Source organism: Carlito syrichta, unplaced genomic scaffold (genome assembly GCF_000164805.1).
Source record: "Carlito syrichta isolate Samal-C Ts95f unplaced genomic scaffold, Tarsius_syrichta-2.0.1 Scaffold304030, whole genome shotgun sequence".
In the NCBI taxonomy this organism is placed as follows: Eukaryota; Metazoa; Chordata; class Mammalia; order Primates; family Tarsiidae; genus Carlito; species Carlito syrichta.
Window position 1 is genome coordinate 433,195 of NW_007248126.1, and position 17,813 is coordinate 451,007.

At 37.3% G+C, this 17,813-nt stretch overlaps 1 protein-coding gene across 2 annotated transcripts in view; it reads left to right on the plus strand.

Moving 5' to 3' along the window:
* LUZP2 (leucine zipper protein 2) overlaps positions 1-17,813 on the plus strand; it is a 323,334-nt gene that overhangs the window by 271,793 nt on the left and 33,728 nt on the right. For both annotated transcript variants that reach the window (XM_008059417.1, XM_008059418.1), the window contains exon 9: positions 17,298-17,390. In XM_008059417.1, the coding sequence (XP_008057608.1) occupies positions 17,298-17,390 (93 nt within the window). The remainder of the gene's footprint in view (positions 1-17,297; positions 17,391-17,813) is intronic.

Sequence of the window (17,813 nt, forward strand, 5' to 3'; positions counted from 1 at the left end):
TTTTTTTTTTTTTTTTTTTTTTTTTTTTTTGCTCTGCAGAAGTTCGTTAATTTTATAAGGCCCCACTTGTCTATCTTATTTCTTAAGATACTGGCCTTTAGGGTCCTGAATAGGAATTGGTTCACAGTTCTAATACTAGTATTCTTATAGTTTGAGGTTTTATGTTTAGGTCTTTGATCCATTAGAGTTAATTTTTGTGTATGGTGATAGTTAGTGGTCCTGTTTCAATCTTCTGCATGTGGTCAGCCAGTTCTTCTAGCACCATTTACTGAATAAGTTCTCCTCTCCCCAGTGGAGAGGAGGCTTTGATGGAGGCTTTGTCAAAGATGAGTTGGTTGAGGAATTGAGGCTTCGCTTCTGGAATCTCTCTCCCATTCCATTGGTCTATATGCCTGTTCTTGTACCAATATCAGGCTGTTGTGATCACTGTAGACTTACAGTAAAGTTTGAAGTCTGGAAGTGTGATACCTCCTGCTTTGTTTTGTTTGCTAAGGATTGTTTTGACTATTGGTGATCATTTATGTTTCTTTTTTTTTTTTTTTTTTGAGTTGGAGTCTCACTCTGTCGCCCAGACTGGAGTGCAGTGGCTGCTCCCAGTCACCGTAGCCTCGACCTGCTGGGCTCTGGCGATCCTTCCGCCTCAGTCTTCCAAGTAGCTGGAACTACAGGCGTGTGCTACCGCGCCTGGCTAATTTTTTGATTTATTGTAGAGATGAGGTATCGCCTGCCCAGGTGGGTCTCGAACCCGCGGGCTCAGGCAATCCACTCACCTCAGCCTCCCAAAGGCATGGGATTACAGGTTGAGCCACCGAGCCCCGCTCTGTTGATGTATTTAAATACATGTATGGTCTTGCGAATGTTTAACCAGTCTTGCATCCTGGGGATGAAGCCTGTTTGGTCATGGTGGATGATTTTTGAGACGTGTTTTTTAATCCAATTTGCTAGAATCTTGTTGAGCATTTTTGCATCTATGTTCATAAGGGATATTGACCTGTAGTTCTCTTTCTTTGTTGGACCTTTACCTGGTTTGGGTATCAGTGTAATGTCATCTTCGTAAAATGATTTGGGGAGAATTCCATCTTTCTCAATTGCCTAAAATACTTTCAATAGGATTGGTATCAGCTCCTCCTTGTACATTTTGTAGAATTCTGCTGGAAAGTCATCTGGTCCAGGGTTTTTTTTTTTGTAGGTAGTTTTCGTGTGACAGAGTCAATTTCCTGGGTTGTTCTTTGTCTATTTAGTACCTCAATGTCTTTTTGTTTTAACCTGAAGAGGTTGTGTGATGTCAGAAAGGCCTCCATTTCATCTAGGTTATCATGTTTGTTTCCATATAGGTGTACATAGTTATCTCTGATAATCTTTTGCATTTCATTGGGGTCATTTGTGATTTTATCTTTTGTATTTCTGATTATGTTTATTTGGGCTTTTCCTCACATTTTTTGGTCATTCTGGCTAGGGACCCAACAATCTTGTTAATTCTTTCAAAGAATCAGCTTTTTAAATGATTTCTATGATATTTTTGTCTTCCATGTCCTGTATTTGGGCTGTTATATTTGTGATTTAGATTCTTCTGCTAAAGTTGGGGTTTTGGTGGTCTTCTCTTTCCAGCTCCCTTATGTTATTTGTTAGGCTCTCCACTTGTGATCATTCCATTTTCTTGATGTGTGCTCATAGAGATATAAATTCCCCTCTTAGAACTCATTTCATGGCAACCCAGAGGTCTTGGTAAGATGTTTCTTCATTTTCGTTTGTTTCCAGGAATCTTTCAATTTCTTCTCTGTTTTCAGTGTTAACCCAGTTGTTCTTTGGGGGAAATGCTGCTGGTTTTGCTTTTTAAATTTATTCCTCTGTGGTGTGACAATGTGCATGGCAAGATTTTAACTTTATGGAATTTATTTATGCTTGATTTATGGACAAAGATGTGATTGATATTGGAGTATGTTTCATGTGGTGATGAGTAGAATGTATATTCTGTGGTTGTTGGGTGAAATGGTTTGTAGGTATCTACTAAGTTCATTTGGTCAAGTGTCAAGGTTAGTCCATATAGTGATTAGTAGAATGCATACTCCATGAATTTGGATGGAGTGTTCTCTAGTTCTCTATTAAGTCTGTTTGATCAGTTCTGGATCTCCTTGTTGATTTTTTGTCTCGATGATATACCTAGGGCTTTCATTGGGGTATTCAAGTCCCCTGCTATAATAGTGTTATAGTCAATATCTTTTTTTAGTACATTTAGTAGTTGCTTTATAAATACTGGTGCTCCTGTGTTGGGTGCATATATGTTTAGGATGAATATTTCTTGTTGATAGATTGAAATTTTTATCATTATGTAGTGTCCTTTTGCATCTTTTTAAAATTTTGGATAGCTTAAAGGTTGTTTTGTCTGATATTAAGATTGCAACTCCTGCCTTCTTTTGTGATCCATTTGCCTGGAAGCTCATTTTCCATTCTTTAACTTTGAGTCTGTGTGGGTCCCTTGTAGTGAGATGAGTCTCCTGGATGCAGCAAATAATGGGGTCAGGGTTTCTTATCCAGTTCACCATTCTGTGTCTTTTCAGTGATGCATTTATTCCATTCACATTCAGGCTGATTATTGAAATGTGGTTGCTTATCCCTGTCATGAAGTTCTTATAAAGTTTTTTCTTTGTTTGCTTATTTGTTTGTTTGTTTGTTTTCTTTGGGGTTAATGTATGGGTGTGTTTTCAAGTTTCTTGTTGTGCTGTATTCTCTGTTGATTCAGTGCTCTGCTGCTGTCTTGGGAAGTGTGTGGTCATTCTTTTTTTTTCTTTCTTCTGTGCTTAATACCTTTTTTAAGTGTCTCCTGTAGAGCTAGTCTGGAAGCTACATAATCTCTTAGGGATTGGATGTCTGGGAAGGATTTTAATTCTCCATCACTGATGAAGCTGAGCTTGACTGGATTGGAAATTCTTGGTTGAAATTCTTTCTCTTTGAGGACTTTTAATATATAGTTCCAGTCCCTTCATGCTTGTAGTGTTTCTGTCAGTAGGTCTGCTGCTAGTCTGATTGGTTTTCCCCAGTAGGTAGTCTGACGTTTCTCTCTTGCTGCCTTTAGTATTTTTTCTTTTATGCCTACTTTGTGTAGGCAAAGTACTATGTGTCTAGGGGTTGGTCTTCTCATTTGATATCTTGTGGGGTTCTCTGTATCTCTTGTGCTTGACTGGTCACATCTCTGGTGAGATGGGGAAAGTTTTCTTGGATTACTTCCTGGAATACTTGTTCCAGGTTTTTCTCATTTTTCCTTTCTTCTTCTGGGATACCAATCAGGTGTAGGTTCAGCCTCTTGATATAATCACACCTCTCTTATAGACTTTGTTCTTTCTTTCTTTCTGAGTCTTCTTTCTATATTTTTTATAGATCGAGTTAATTCCATGTTGTGGCCTTCAAGTTCTGAGATTTTTTCTTTAGCTAGATTAATTTTGCTTTCCATGCTTGTCCTCTTGTTATTTATTTCCTGGATGAAATTATTTATTACCTGAATCTCTGTTACAAGTTCTTTCAGTGTTGCATCTTGTCTTTCTTGAGTCTTATTCATTCTTTCCAATCATTCCCTGATCCCTGTCGTATTCTGGGGCCAGTCGTTAGTGACTTTCATTGTTTCAGTCCCAAGGTCTGATTTCTCTGGAGTTTTGTTTTGGTAGACTTGGAATCGCCTGAGGTCTTCTTTTTACTTTTCCTCATTTGTGACAGACCTCTTGTTTTTTTTCTTTAGTTCTGTCATTCAGTGTCAGTAGGAGAGGCTTTCCCTTCTGATGTTTGCTCAGTCCTCTATTCTTCCCTGATCTGGGTTCTGGATTTGTTCTATTTTGAAATAGGATGGTGGATGGGAAGCTTTGCTCTCTCTTGCAGTTTTTGAAATCTGAATAAAGTAGGGGATGGGGCACTAGGAGTCAGATGCTACTTATAAATTAAAGTGTTCACTTATTGTGGTATGTGTCCCCTGAGATCCACTCCACCACCACTCTATATGACAATGCAAAGCAGAAACCAACCCACACTACAAAACAATCTGGAATACCCACAAAGTAAAACAAAACATACCACAACAACAACAACAAAAAATTCAAGAAAACTAAACACACACACACATATGCCTAGTACAAAGTGAATAGAGAAGAAAGACAAAAGGACCAAAGGGGGGGAGAATAAGAAAAAAGAAAAAAAAGTGGGGGAGGATTCAGGTGGAACCCTCACACACATATTGGAATACCCCTTAAATTATAAAAAAAAAATGAATATAAAAAAACCCCAGAAAAACAAAAGAGCAAAAACCAACGACAAAATCAAAAGAGGAACACTCAATCATTCACATACACACATAAACAGAGAATGACAAATAGAAGAAAGAAACAGAGAAAGAAAAGAAAAACAAATGGGGGGGATGCACATCAAAGACTCACATACACATTGCACAAAGGCAAAATATTTTAAAAATAGATGAACTAACAAACAGTCGGAAAATTTTTAAAATTAAAAATAATTGAAAATTTAAAAAACAAAACAGAACAAGCAAAAAGCAAACAAACAAACAAAAATAAAAATAAAAAAAAACTTGTCCTCTTGTGGCAGTCTCTGTAATTGTTCCTCTAATCAGATCTTTCCTGTAGAGCCACCTCTTTCACTCTCTTCTCAGGGAACGAAGCAGGGAAGGAGCAAGGACAGTGGAGGTAGGTGGAGCTGCAGTCTTCCCCTCCCTCTCTCATATGATCAGGGACATCTCTGGTGGGCAACTACAGGTTAGTCTCTTCCTCAGGTGTGCACTCTCACGAGGTTGCCCTAGCCAAACCTGTTCTAGAATGGGGTTCTCTTGTTGCGACTGATGTCCAGGCTCCGTTTGGGTTTGTCCCTCTCAGTCATGACCCAGCTGTGTGGGTCTGATGTTCAGAGGATTTCTAGGGAGGAGGGGGTTTGGATCAACCCCAGAGTCATCACTGCTCTCTTTGGAGTTCTTCCTTGTCCTTTTCTGGCCACACCCTTTGTCCCACAGCTGGATCAGGGTAGGGAGTGGGGTGCCTGGAACTCAGCACTTGTCGGGTCCCTCTGAAGTTTGTGCTCTCAGGATATTTCCTCTGGACCACATCCAGCCCTGAGTAGTTGATCTGCCATTCACAGAGATCAGATCTCTGGGCTTCATCTGCAGCCCCTTCCAATGCCTTGCTAGGTGCTGAAGCAGTGAGGCAAAGCCGAGAGCATTCTCTCTCCTACTTTAATGGTGAGGGAGCGCCAGGCACGTATTCCTCTCTGACTTCCCGATACTCTTTCTCCAATAATCAGATCCTGTCCTTCAGTGGGTCTGGTATGACAGGTGATGGTGTGTGCTGGGTGCCAGGCCCTAGGAATCAGGTGGATTCAGTAATCTTTTCTCAGGTGCATTCCCGTAGGCAGCAAATGTGTCTGCACAAGATCGTGTGAGCTGCGCTCAAATTTCAGGGTGGTGAAGGCTTGTAGTCACCCTCAGAGGGGGAACCCAGGTGCATGTAGCCGAGTATCCCTCAGATGGACTTTCTCATGCCCCCACCAGCACTTGCCTACTCACGCAGAGAGTCTTTATGGCCACTTGCCTCCACGAATATTCTTACAATCCGACCTGTTGGCCGCCATCTTAAGCTCCGTCCTGACCAATCCCTTTTTTTTTTTTTTTTCTTTTTTGAGTTGGAGTCTCACTCTGTCACCCAGACTGGAGAGCAGTGGCCACTCCCGGCCACCGCAGCCTCAGCCTGCTGGGTTCCGGCCATCCTTCTGCCTCAGCCTTCCAAGTAGCTGGAACTACAAGCACACGCTACCACGCCCAGCTGATTTTTTGATTTATTGTAGAGATGAGGTCTTGCCAAGTTGCCCAGGCAGGTCTCAAACCTGCAGGCTCAGGCAATCCACTCACCTCAGCCTCCCAAGGTGCAGGATTACAGGCTGAGCCACCAAGCCTGGCTCAATCCCTTTCTTACAGTATTATAATAATTGTTCAAGGTCTGCTTATGAGTAAGAACATAAGGTACTCTGTTCTTTGTTTCTGTGATAGATCACTGAGTATGATAGACTCTAAATTTAGACACTACAGTTGTTGAGATGTAAAAAATTAGCATTTAGATGCCATCAAAGTTCTCCATTGACTAGTGGATAAAGTCTATACTCCTCAGTTGGGAGGTCAAATCCATCAACTGGTACTTGATATAACATATTTCCACAACTGGAACATAATCCTTGGGGAATGGTCATGAACTATTTTTTTTATTTTGCATGATCCCATCTTTACTTTCACTTCATTTTATATGAACTCAATCCTGAAACCTTTTTTTTTTTTTTTTGAGATGGAGTCTCACTCCATTGCCAAGGCTGGAGTGCATTGGCATGCCTCGTGGCCACCCCAGCAATCCTTCTGCCTCAGCCTTCTAAGTAGCTGGAAATAGGGCACACACCACCATGCCTGGCTAATGTTTTTCTTTTTTCTTTTTTTTTTAATTGTAGAGATGAGGTGCTCCAAGTTGTCCAGACTGGTCTCAAACCCTCAGGCTCAGGCAGTCCTCTCACCTTGCCCTCCCAAATTGTTGGGATTATAGGCATGAGCCACCATGCCTGGCTGAATCCTCTTTCTTAACTCCTTTTTCCCTCATGTCAAAGCCCAAGACAACCTTATATTCTAGTGTCTAGCTTTGATTCTTCCATTATATCTCTTAAATATTTTTTTTACTCAAGTTCATCTTATTCTTACACGTAATATTTTATAATTTTTAAAATCATTTTCTTCTTTTAGAAACAAACTGTACTATTCCAGGCAAAAGATAAACAGAAGGAAACAAATAAGTTTTTAAAAATAAAAAATTTTTATAATCAACTTAAGTAGGAAAAATGACCTCACATATTTTCTCTTATAAACTTTTACACATTGTTATATATTTTCACAAGGCATTACTGTATATATTACTGTGAAATATTTTATTTTAGCAAAGCATGACCAATTGCCATGTCAAAAGATGTGTTTTGTAACTACCAAGCATTTACTTTATATTTTCCTGTAAGATGTGTACATAATAATAAAACAAGCACACATAAGTCCACAAACCAATATGTTCACTTGATTTGGGGCACCATCAATATTATTGACATTAGCTGGTAATCATGTACAGTCCTATATTATGTGTTTGCCATTTTCAAAGTTTATGTTTGTGTGTGTCTGTGTGTGAGTGTGTGGGTGTGTGCATTTTCCCCATGCACATGTGTCTTTTAGGAATATTGCTAGCTTTGAAGTTTATAAAATTAGTATTATTATGTAATATCTGGAACTAACTTTTTTTCACTGAGTATTTATTTCTTGAATATATACATGTTTGTTGCTTATATTTGTAGTTCAATTAATTCTTGTTGAATTGAAATATAAGATAATACTATGATTTATTTTTCTATTATCCAGTCTATGGGCAATTAGCATCATTCAGCTTTTCTTCTTATAAATAATGCAGATATAGTCATTCTGATTCATTTCTCTGAGTGCAGTCATACTTATGATAGGCTAGACTATATACCTAGAAGGGAGTTGTGAGATCCAAAACCGTGTTCCTACCAGCATTACAAGATATTGACAATTTATTTTTCCAAAAATGTATGTTTAAGTTTTATTTTTATAAGTGTTGAGGATATGTCACTCTTGTTCCATTTAACATACTCACTGACATTCGGTATTTTAGGCTTGAAAATATGCTGACCTGGTATAAAACTGTAGCTCACTTGGGACTTAAATTACATTTTCTTAATTACTAGTAAGATAAAGTTATCTTTTTCTAATTTAATACATAATTGGTTTTTACATTTTGAGAGGTGACTATGTCTTTACCCTTTTCTTATTTAAATTTTGTCATTTATGTATTAATTTTTTTTAAAAATGATGTATTCTATATATTATTCCTTTGATTTGCAAATAATTACAACCGGGCTTGGTGGCTCAGCCTGTAATCCCGTGCCTTTGGGAGGCTGAGGTGAGTGGATTGCCTGAGCCCACGGGTTTGAGACCCGCCTGGGCAGCAAGACCTCATCTCTACAATAAATCAAAAAATCAGCTGGGCATGGTAGCACATGCCTGTAATTCTGGCTACTTGGAAGGCTGAGGCAGAAGGATCGCCAGAGCCCAGCAGTCGAGGCTGCGGTGGCCAGGAGCGACCACTGCACTCCAGTCTGGGTGACCAAGTGAGACTCCAACTCAAAAAAAAAAAAATTACTCACAGTTTTTAGGTGTAGTGTGTGTGTTTATATTTTTTATATCTTTTGATAAAGAGATTTTGTATTTTTTTTCTTCAGTAGTATTTCAAAATTATATTTTTCTAGATATTTGTCAATTTCTTATGGGGTTCCGAATGAATTTGATTTAAAATGTGTGTGATATTGTCTCTGTATCTTTCAGTCTCCAGCTGTCAGCATATTTATACCAAGTTTTTCATTCCAAATAATTTATTTGCAACTATCAGTACTCCTTGAAAGTTATGTATTATATTAATATTTTCAAATAATGGTCTTTTTTCTATTTGCATTTAGTATTATAATTTTGTTTTGTAGATCTGTCTTTTTTCTCATCTTTATTTTCAGCATTTATCTTGTTATTTGGATTATTTTTCTAAATTTTAGAGTTTTTTAGACTTTTCTCTTTTTTAATATAGCATTTTGAAATTATACATTTTACAACAAAGAGTTGCTTTAGCTGCATTCAAAATATTTAAATTTAACATTTTTATTAGAAATTCAGTTTATGGACAGGCTCGGTGGCTCAGCCTGTAATCCCAGCACTTTGGGAGGCTGAGGCAAGTGGATGGCCTCAGCCCACGGGTTGTAGACCCACCTAGGCAACTTGGTGAGACCTCGTTTCTGCAATAAATCAAAAATTAGCCAGGCGTGGTACTGCGCACCTGTAGTTCTGGCTACTTGGAAGGCTGAGTTGGAAGGATCCCCGGAGCCAAGGCTGCAGTGGCTGAGAGCGTGCCGTGCACTCCAGTCTAGGCGACAGAGTGAGACTCCAATTCAAAAAAAAAAGAAATTCAGTTTACAAATTATTTTAAATAGCTTATGAGTTCCTCTTTGGTGCATACATTATTTATAAATGGATATTTAAATTTAGAATTATATAGTGTATTTTGTTAAGTTATGTGGGAAAGGGGGATTAAAATTGCTGACCAGCTGATTTTAAAATAGGGATATTATACTGGATTATCTGTATGGGCCTAAAGTAATGATAATGTCCTTACCAGTGGACAGAGCAAAAGCTGAAAGTTGACACAAAGAGATACAGTGTTGCTGGGTCTGAAAATACAGCTGAAAGATATGAGTGGATTCTTGTAGTCAGACAAAGTCAAGGAGTATATTCTTCCCTCGTACCTTCAGAAAGGAATATAATTTTAGGACTACTTTGACTTTAGCCCATTGAGATTCAGATAGACATATGACCAACTGAAATTTAGGATAGTAAATTTTTGTTGTATTAAGCCACTTGAGTATGCTAACATTTGTGTTGTAATTCATTGCTGTAGCAGCTGGAAACTAATATGCCAGTTTTGTACCACATGTAAGTAACACTATGATTTTGGACAAGTAAATCACTATTTGAGTTTTAATTCTCTTTTCTGCAAAGAGGAGGATTCTAATACATCCTTGTTTCTTCTTATTTTAGTATTGATATGAAGATACATCATCAAATTAATGTATATTTTATTCTAATGCCTCCTCACCCAGAAATGCCATCAAATGATGTTGAACCTTTTTTTCCACTCCCTTATAATCACAGAGATGCTCTCCTAACTGCGTCAATCTACAGAAAGTACTTGTGAAGTAATAGATTATTGTGCTGGGCCCAATAGCATTGATAAGATTCCTGATAATAATCAAGAAAGACAGCACATTGAACTGGAAGGAACAGATTGAACAAAAGCACAGACAGGAGAGTGTGGTGCCTGCTCAGGAAACATTGAATTAATTCCCAAACTTTTCTCCAAGGAGGTCCGATCAAACACAATCATTTTTTATCATTGAGATGGTGCTTATTTCTACTAATTACCACTGTATTTATTCACACTAAACTGAAGAGATATACAAGAAAAATCTAAGACTTGTTTCTGTGGAGAATCAAATCAGCTCTTCAGTTTCTAGGAAATTATTTTTGTTTGCTCTTATTTAGAAATAACTCTATTATACAGACTCCCACGAGAAGATGTGATTTTTTTTCTCTTAGCAATCAACTAACTTTGGCAAACATTCTAAAGCTGGAAAGCTGGAGTGAAATAAAATGCCAGGATGCTTTGGGCTACTTCAAGGTAGAGCTGTTATTTGGGAAATACCATAAGGTTGGGGAATAGAGAGGTAACTAAGGGCAAATGGTGCATGTGTTTTCTGCTGAATTTACAAGAGAAACTTCTGTAGAATGGAGAACATGGAGCTAGGAGGGCGTTATTTCAGCTTTCACAGTTGCATGTTAACTATTTTTAAAATTGTAGTGAAATTAAGAAACTTTGATCTGGGATTTCTAGCTTCCAGAACTGTGAGGAAATATAACAGGCTTTTGTTGTTTTAAGCCACACAGTCCTGGGTATATTGCTATGATGGCTAGTGTTGACTTATAAAATTATTTCATTTTAAGATCCTTAACTTCTCACTTTGCCATATGAGGTAATAGGACACAGACATATATTTTGGGGGCTTCTACTGTCCACCATTTAGCCTGCTACAGTAAATTTGCTTTGACTCACACCTCCCCGAAAGTAATATTCAAGTAAACAAAACAATAAATCTTCAAGCAAATGCTGCCTAACAAATGCCAGACTCTACTTCCACATATTTAGATTCTTCCTTCCTAAAAACAAAACAATAAATGGCAACAACAATAAAAGAATGCACTACCACTTAGGTTTTTCTGACCTGATTTGACAGAGCAATAGAAAACATATGTCCTGAAAAGACATATAAATAATCTGAGACCACATTTTATTTAAAAGCTAATCCATAATTGAAATCTAAGTATCTTTGCCTCTAAAATGCATTATATTTCCTCAAATTCAGTAATTATTCCGATGTTGATCAGCTTCAATAAGGCTTTTGTCCACAAGAAGCCATCTCACTGACAGCAAAGGCTACATGTAAAGAACTACATTTATTATGTCTGAAAGCAAGTAGTTTTTCAATTAAATACTATTTTTTTCATTTAGAGTAATTTAACCTTTCTTGCCCTGTTGCTCACATTGGTAAAGTAATATATATTTTCTGTTATTAAAAGTAATTAATGTATGTGCATTTCTCTTGAAGCAAAATTGAGATAACTTTAGTATTGACATAATAGGTAGTAAACCAGGTACTTCAGTTATGTGATAGATAAGTACAAGGGCAGACATTGGTAAATTTAGGGAAGAAAAAATTTCACTTTCTTTCCCCTTGTTCTTTGTGAACTTAATAGTGAAGAAAGCGACTTGTATCTTTCATCTAAAATAGCAAAGGCACAGAATAATAAATTTACATAGATAAATGATGGATACGTAGATAGAAAACAGCCTTTTACTCTGGATATGTGCCTTGTCTCAGCCTCACCTCCAAAATTTAGGAGTATTTTATAAATGTACAATACTTGCATTAAAATGTAATTAGGCAAGCATGAAAACTGATCAATCTGCTACATAGTATATTTTTAGGAATGTATTGAATGCCTATCCTAAAATATAATTTCCATCATTGGTGAGTCTATTGTTACTCTTTTGAGATTTCCTTGTTGGGTTAGATCTTTATCCTGTTCATTCTTATGGTAAGCCATTATTCAGAACTTGTGCTGGGTGGTCAGAGTCAGTTTACTGGTTTGACTTACTGTATCGTCCAGGCCTCTGTGGTTACATGCAACAATGACTTTGCAAAAATTAAATATAAAGGATGTATTGGTAGAATATCCTAGCTTACAGTATCAGAAAAAAAAGATAAGAGAAACTAGCTCAGGGACAGGTCGAAGCAAAGTCTGCTCCAAAAGATCAGAACACATGAACCATAAAGAGGCTTTTATTATAGACACAACTTGGATGAGCGACCGTACTGTAATTCATCTCCTTAATTTGATTGATTAAATTCCAAGTTTCTAATGACCTTACTTGGATCATGTACCCATATCTTTGATAAGTCAAGAAATTGTATATACAAAACCATCTTTGGGTATACCATAACTTGAGAGAAAGGCAATCCTTCAAAAAAAAAAATCACAATATATAGAAAAGTAGAAGAAATGATGAGCAGTTACTGGGAAGCAAATAGCCACTCTTTGAATTCAAGAGCTGTTTCTAATCCTTTGTTCTAAACACAATGCCTTTATAGATAGTATGCATAATAAGTGTGTATTGACTTGTATTGCAATACATCATGAATAAATGATGAAAAGGAAAAGAAGTAAACAAAAACTTGTAAGTACAAACTATGTACTATCTCCCAAGGATGCAATGATTAATATGGCGTGATGATTTCCTTTCAGGAGCTCCCAGACTCTAAGGAGAGTCAGGTGTTTAAATCAATGACTAGGATGATGTGGGTTATGCAGTCTGGTAACAAGAATGTTGATGTTCATCAGAGTATCGTCCATATAACCACCAATTTAGAACTCAAAATCGTCAACCATAATATAGTGTCTTCCAAACTCACTCTATATTTCTAGACCTCTGAAGTATATATACAAGCACTTATAGCATCACTTTACGCTTTGTGTGTAAAAAAATAAAAATATTATGGACATTATCACTGTGACTGCATGAGATATTCATGCATGTAGATACTAACAAAGACTGGGAGAAGACATTGATAAATAAAAATAGATATTGCTAGAATAATGGATGTGCTTTATTCTTCAATTTCCTTTAATGCTGCTATATATTAAATAAATGTACAAGAAAGTGCCAGTACTATTCATTCAGTCATCTGCTTGTTCAACAGGAACAAAATACACTAAAATTTCTCCCTGCCTGTTAGTGTGATTTAATCCATTCTTCATGTTTTTGCAGCTGTGATTCTTGCTGTGACTGCCAGGGGAGACTTTTCTTCAGTATTAGTGTGTGTATATATATATATATATATATATATATATATATATATTCCCCCTGTTCTTTTAAACCTATTTCCTCAAAGTATCTATAAGTTGGGGTTATGGGAAGACAGGTGGTGGGTTTTCAGTAAATTTCAGCTAGAATAAATAGCTGTTTGACTTTTTAAAAGAATGATATTGTTTTTAACACTGCTATTCAATAATATTTATCTACTTAGGACTCCCAGGTGCTTTAAAACACTCTCTTAACAATATGAATTTGCCCTTCTTGCTACAAATCTGCCTTTTCTTTAGATTTCTCTTTTCTGTAGAATTTTTCAAATGGTATAGATGTTAGTCTCTGCTCTCAAGATGTTATTACTGTACTATTTATTTTTATCACTGGGATTGGCACTTCAGTTCAGCCTTTGTTACCATATCTCTGGGCATTTTAATTCCTTGTATGTTAGTGTTTGCCCTCTAACCACCTTCTTTTTCATTTCGCCTATATACTGTTGCCATAACATGCTGACAGTGGCTCTAGCCATATCACACTTCTGTTATAAATTATGCAAGAGACTGCTCTTGGACAACTAAATGAAAGACAAACTTTGCAGCTCAATTTTGGAATTCCCTTTTCTATTTTAAAGTGTTATTTTCTTTTTTTTGAGTTGGAGTCTCACTCTGTCGCCCAGACTGGAGTGCAGTGGCCGCTCCCGGCCACCGCAGCCTCGACCTGCTGGGCTCCGGTGATCCTTCTGCCTCAGCCTTCCAAGTAGCTGGAGCTACAGGCGTGCACTACCACGCCTGGCTAATTTTTTTGATTTATTTTAGAGATGAGGTCTCACCAAGTTGCCCAGGCGGGTCTCAAACCCTCGGGCTCAGGCAATCTACTCACTTCAGCCTCCCAAGGCGCAGGATTACAGGCTGAGCCACCGATCCCGGCTTGCAGTGTTATTTTCATGATTATGCTACTTTTATCTTATAAACCATCATATCAGCAACTGACTCTTGTACCTCTGTGTCTCTGTTTAAATGTTTTTCCTCACCTAGAAGGTCTTCTTTCATTCTTGCCTTATGCATTCAGAGGCCCACTTAAAGTCAACCCTTTCCACCATGACTTTTCTTATTGTTTCCAATGAAATTGGCCTTCATTCTTTCAAAATGTATACAATTCTGCTTATGCCTTCTTGTCCTTAATGTACTTTGTATTAGAGTTATTATGAAAATAAGTTCGATTATGTGAGCTCTATGAAGACAAAAACAGCATCTTTCTCATCTTTGTATCTATCAAGGACATGTAACTCAGAACACTGGCTTGCTCATTGACTTGATTTAAAAGCTAGCTCAATAGTTTATTGAAGAAATTTAATTGAATTATAAAGGAAAAAATTTTGTTTTTATGTTTAATTATCTTTTTTAATTATTGGAGAAGATACAGAGGAAAACCAGAGGTAGGAGTCCTGAAAAGAGAAAGAGGAAGTAATAGAAGGAGAAAACACAAAATGCCTTCTGGATTTCATCAATAAAGTTAAATTTAAGGTTAGATAAAAAGGAACATTTTCTTTGTTTGTCTAATGTTATGATAGAATATTTGAGTGAATTTATGTAGGAGCCATTTTAATAAACTTAAAGGAACAACTATCTGTGACTCTCAAGATATAAGACTAACTTAAACTGGTTTTAATGCCATTAGATATGAAAAGAGGACATAATTCTAGATCATGCCACCGTGAAACTTTCTATTTATAGGTAGCATTTACTAGTTTTATTACTATTCTTTTTTTACATTTAATGTTTTCTCAGTTTTCTTAATTATTCTTTGTTTTAGTTTTATAGTTTTTTTGTTACAGTTTTTTAGATATCATTTTTCTAACAATGCTCCCCTGCTTAGAATTGTAATGGCCTGTGGAAAACCAGGAAAGTGTTATGTAGAAAGTAGTACAGATATAAACCCTGGGTGTGATCTGAGTACTCTGACCAGACCACATAGGTCTTCCTGGTTTTAATTGATAAAATTTCATTTTTTCCTCCCTTGTGACCCAGTGTGATCTAAGTTTTAGATTCAGGCAAATTAGTGCTCACTACTTTATGTTTACCTATCCTACAACAGTACCCTCATGGATTGATAAGCATATCAATAATGTACAAATCAGCTCTGGCCAAGAAACACATACACATTTTATTTTAATTTTTATGAGTTTGATTCTCACTCTTATCATCCAGGCTGGAGTTCAGGGCAAACTTCCGCCTCAGCCTTTCAAGTAGCTGGAACTACAGATGCACGCCACCATGACCGGGTAGTTTTTGTCATTTATTGTAGAAATGAGGTCTCACCGAGTTGCCCAGGCTGGTCTCAAACCCCCAGCCTCAGTCAATCCTCTCACCTTGGTCTCCCAAAGTGCTAGGATTATAGGCTGAGCCACTGTGCCTGGCCACACATACACATTTGAGTGAATAATCTTAGACCTGCCTACTGTGATATTTACATACTTTAGTTATGGCATGTCCTTCCCTGTTCAGAACCAGGGAAATACTTTGTTTTCTTTCCCTTTCTTTTCTTCTATTTAGTTTTTTTCTCTTTTTTTCATTTAGTGTTCTTAAAGTGATGAATTCTAGAATAATACTAAGACTTTCAAGAAGTATAAAACAGAGTTTGATTAGATAGTGAAACACTGGTGTGAATATTGTCTCCATGTAAATTATGAAGTATTACAAGTCTCTTCTTGAGAAAATAAGGAGCCGGGCTCGGTGGCTCAGCCTGTAATCCTGCGCCCTTGGGAGGCTGAGGTGAGTGGATTACCTGAGCCCGTGGGTTTGAGACTCGCCTGGGCAGCAAGACCTCATCTCTACAATAAATAAAAAAAAAATCAGCCGGGCGTGGTAGCGCATGCCTGTAATTCCGGCTACTCAGAAAGCTGAGGCGGAAGGATCGCCGGAGCCCAGCAGGTTGAGGCTGCGGTGGCCGGGAGCAGCCACTGCACTCCAGTCTGGGTGACGAAGTGAGACTCTGCAACTCAAAAACAAAAAAAAAAAAAAAAGAGAGAAAATAAGGTGTGCACTTATTATTTCTCATTTATACTGGGGGTTAAAATAAAGACATGTGACAGGATTCTATTGATGAAAAAGTCAAATTCTTTAAAATATTTAAAAATGTTTATTCTGAACCCATACAAGTAACAAAGACCCAAGGCACAGTCCCAAGATGTTTCAAGGACATGCCCTCAAGGTGATTAAACTACAATTTAGGAGGACAGAAATTACAGGCAAAACCAAAGAAAAATCAATATATGTGAGTTTTACATTAGTTGGTCTCAGAAAGATGGAGCATCACAAAGTAGGAGAGTCTACAAGTAATATGTGGATTCAAAGATTTTCTCATTGGTACTTGGTTGAAAAGTTAAGCCATGTCTGAACAATTTACAATCTGTTAAAACAAAACAAAACAAAAAAAAGCAATGCTTAAGTTAAGATAAAGGAAATTGTGGAAGCCAAGGTTCTTGCTATGTAAGTGAAGCCTCTATGTGGTAAGTTTTAGAGAGAGTAAGTATCAAATACCTTAAAAGGTGTCAGACTCTTCCTGGGGAAGGAGATTCTCTACAATTTCCTCAAAATGGCTTTACAGGGTCACTTCAAAATATGTCAAAGAACATAATTTGGGGTAAAATATTTTCATGTTTTACAAGGTTTGCTATTATGTGATGCTATACCTGAGACAAGTGGGAATTAGATATCTTATAGCCACAGAGTCCGTTTTGTCAGTCCTGTGATCTCTATTTTAATGTTAATGCTAATCAGATATTCCTAAAACTGTACAAAGAAGGAAGTATAATAAAACACATCCTGTCTCTTTTTCCACCTGTCTCAGGTATAGCATCACACGACAGCAAGTTTCCCTTGGTTGAGAGGAGAACTGTTCAGTCAGTTGGGGTTTTAAAATTTTACATTTGGCTTACAATTCCTACTTTTTGAGGGACTAGGATCCTTAAAATAAAATCTTATTATGGAATAAATAAATATTTTCAAAAGGGAAATGATTCCAAATATACATCACCAATGCAAAATTGGATAGAAATTATTTAAGCTCAAAGTTGATAATTTAAAATTTGCAATTTTTAAGATCTCTGACGTATACAAAGTTTTATCTTTTTTTCTTAGCACAATGTTTCTATTATATCATGTGCTACTAATACAATTTGGATGTATTTTTTGAACCTATTTTGTTCTTGGTGTTTTCAATGACCTTTTTCTCTCCATCTTCCTCCAGCCTCAACAAAGTGCTTCTGGAAACAATGAGAGCTCTCAAGTTGTGTCAACAAAGGAAGGAAATCCAAGTACCACTGCCTGTGACTCTCACCATGTAAGACTAACTTAAGATAGTTTTAACAGCATTAGACATGAAAACAAGGACATAATTCTAGTCCATGTCATCATGAAACTGTATATTCATATGTAACACTTATTATCTAAGCACTGCCCTTTTATGCATGAGAAAGTAAATATTTTAGGGGTGTGAATCAGGAAGGTGTTCCGATAATAAGAAGAATCAGCTGGGCTCGGTAGCTCAGCCTATAATCCCGCGCCTTTGGGAGGCTGAGGTGAGTGGATTGCCTGAGTCCGCGGGTTCGAGACCGGTCTGGGCAGCAAGAGCTCATCTCTATAATAAATCAAAAATTAGCCGGGCATGGTAGCGCGCGCCTGTAATTCCGGCTACTTGGGTAGCTGAGGCAGAAGGATCACCGAGCCCAGCAGGTCGAGGCTGCGGTGGCCGGGAGCGGCCACT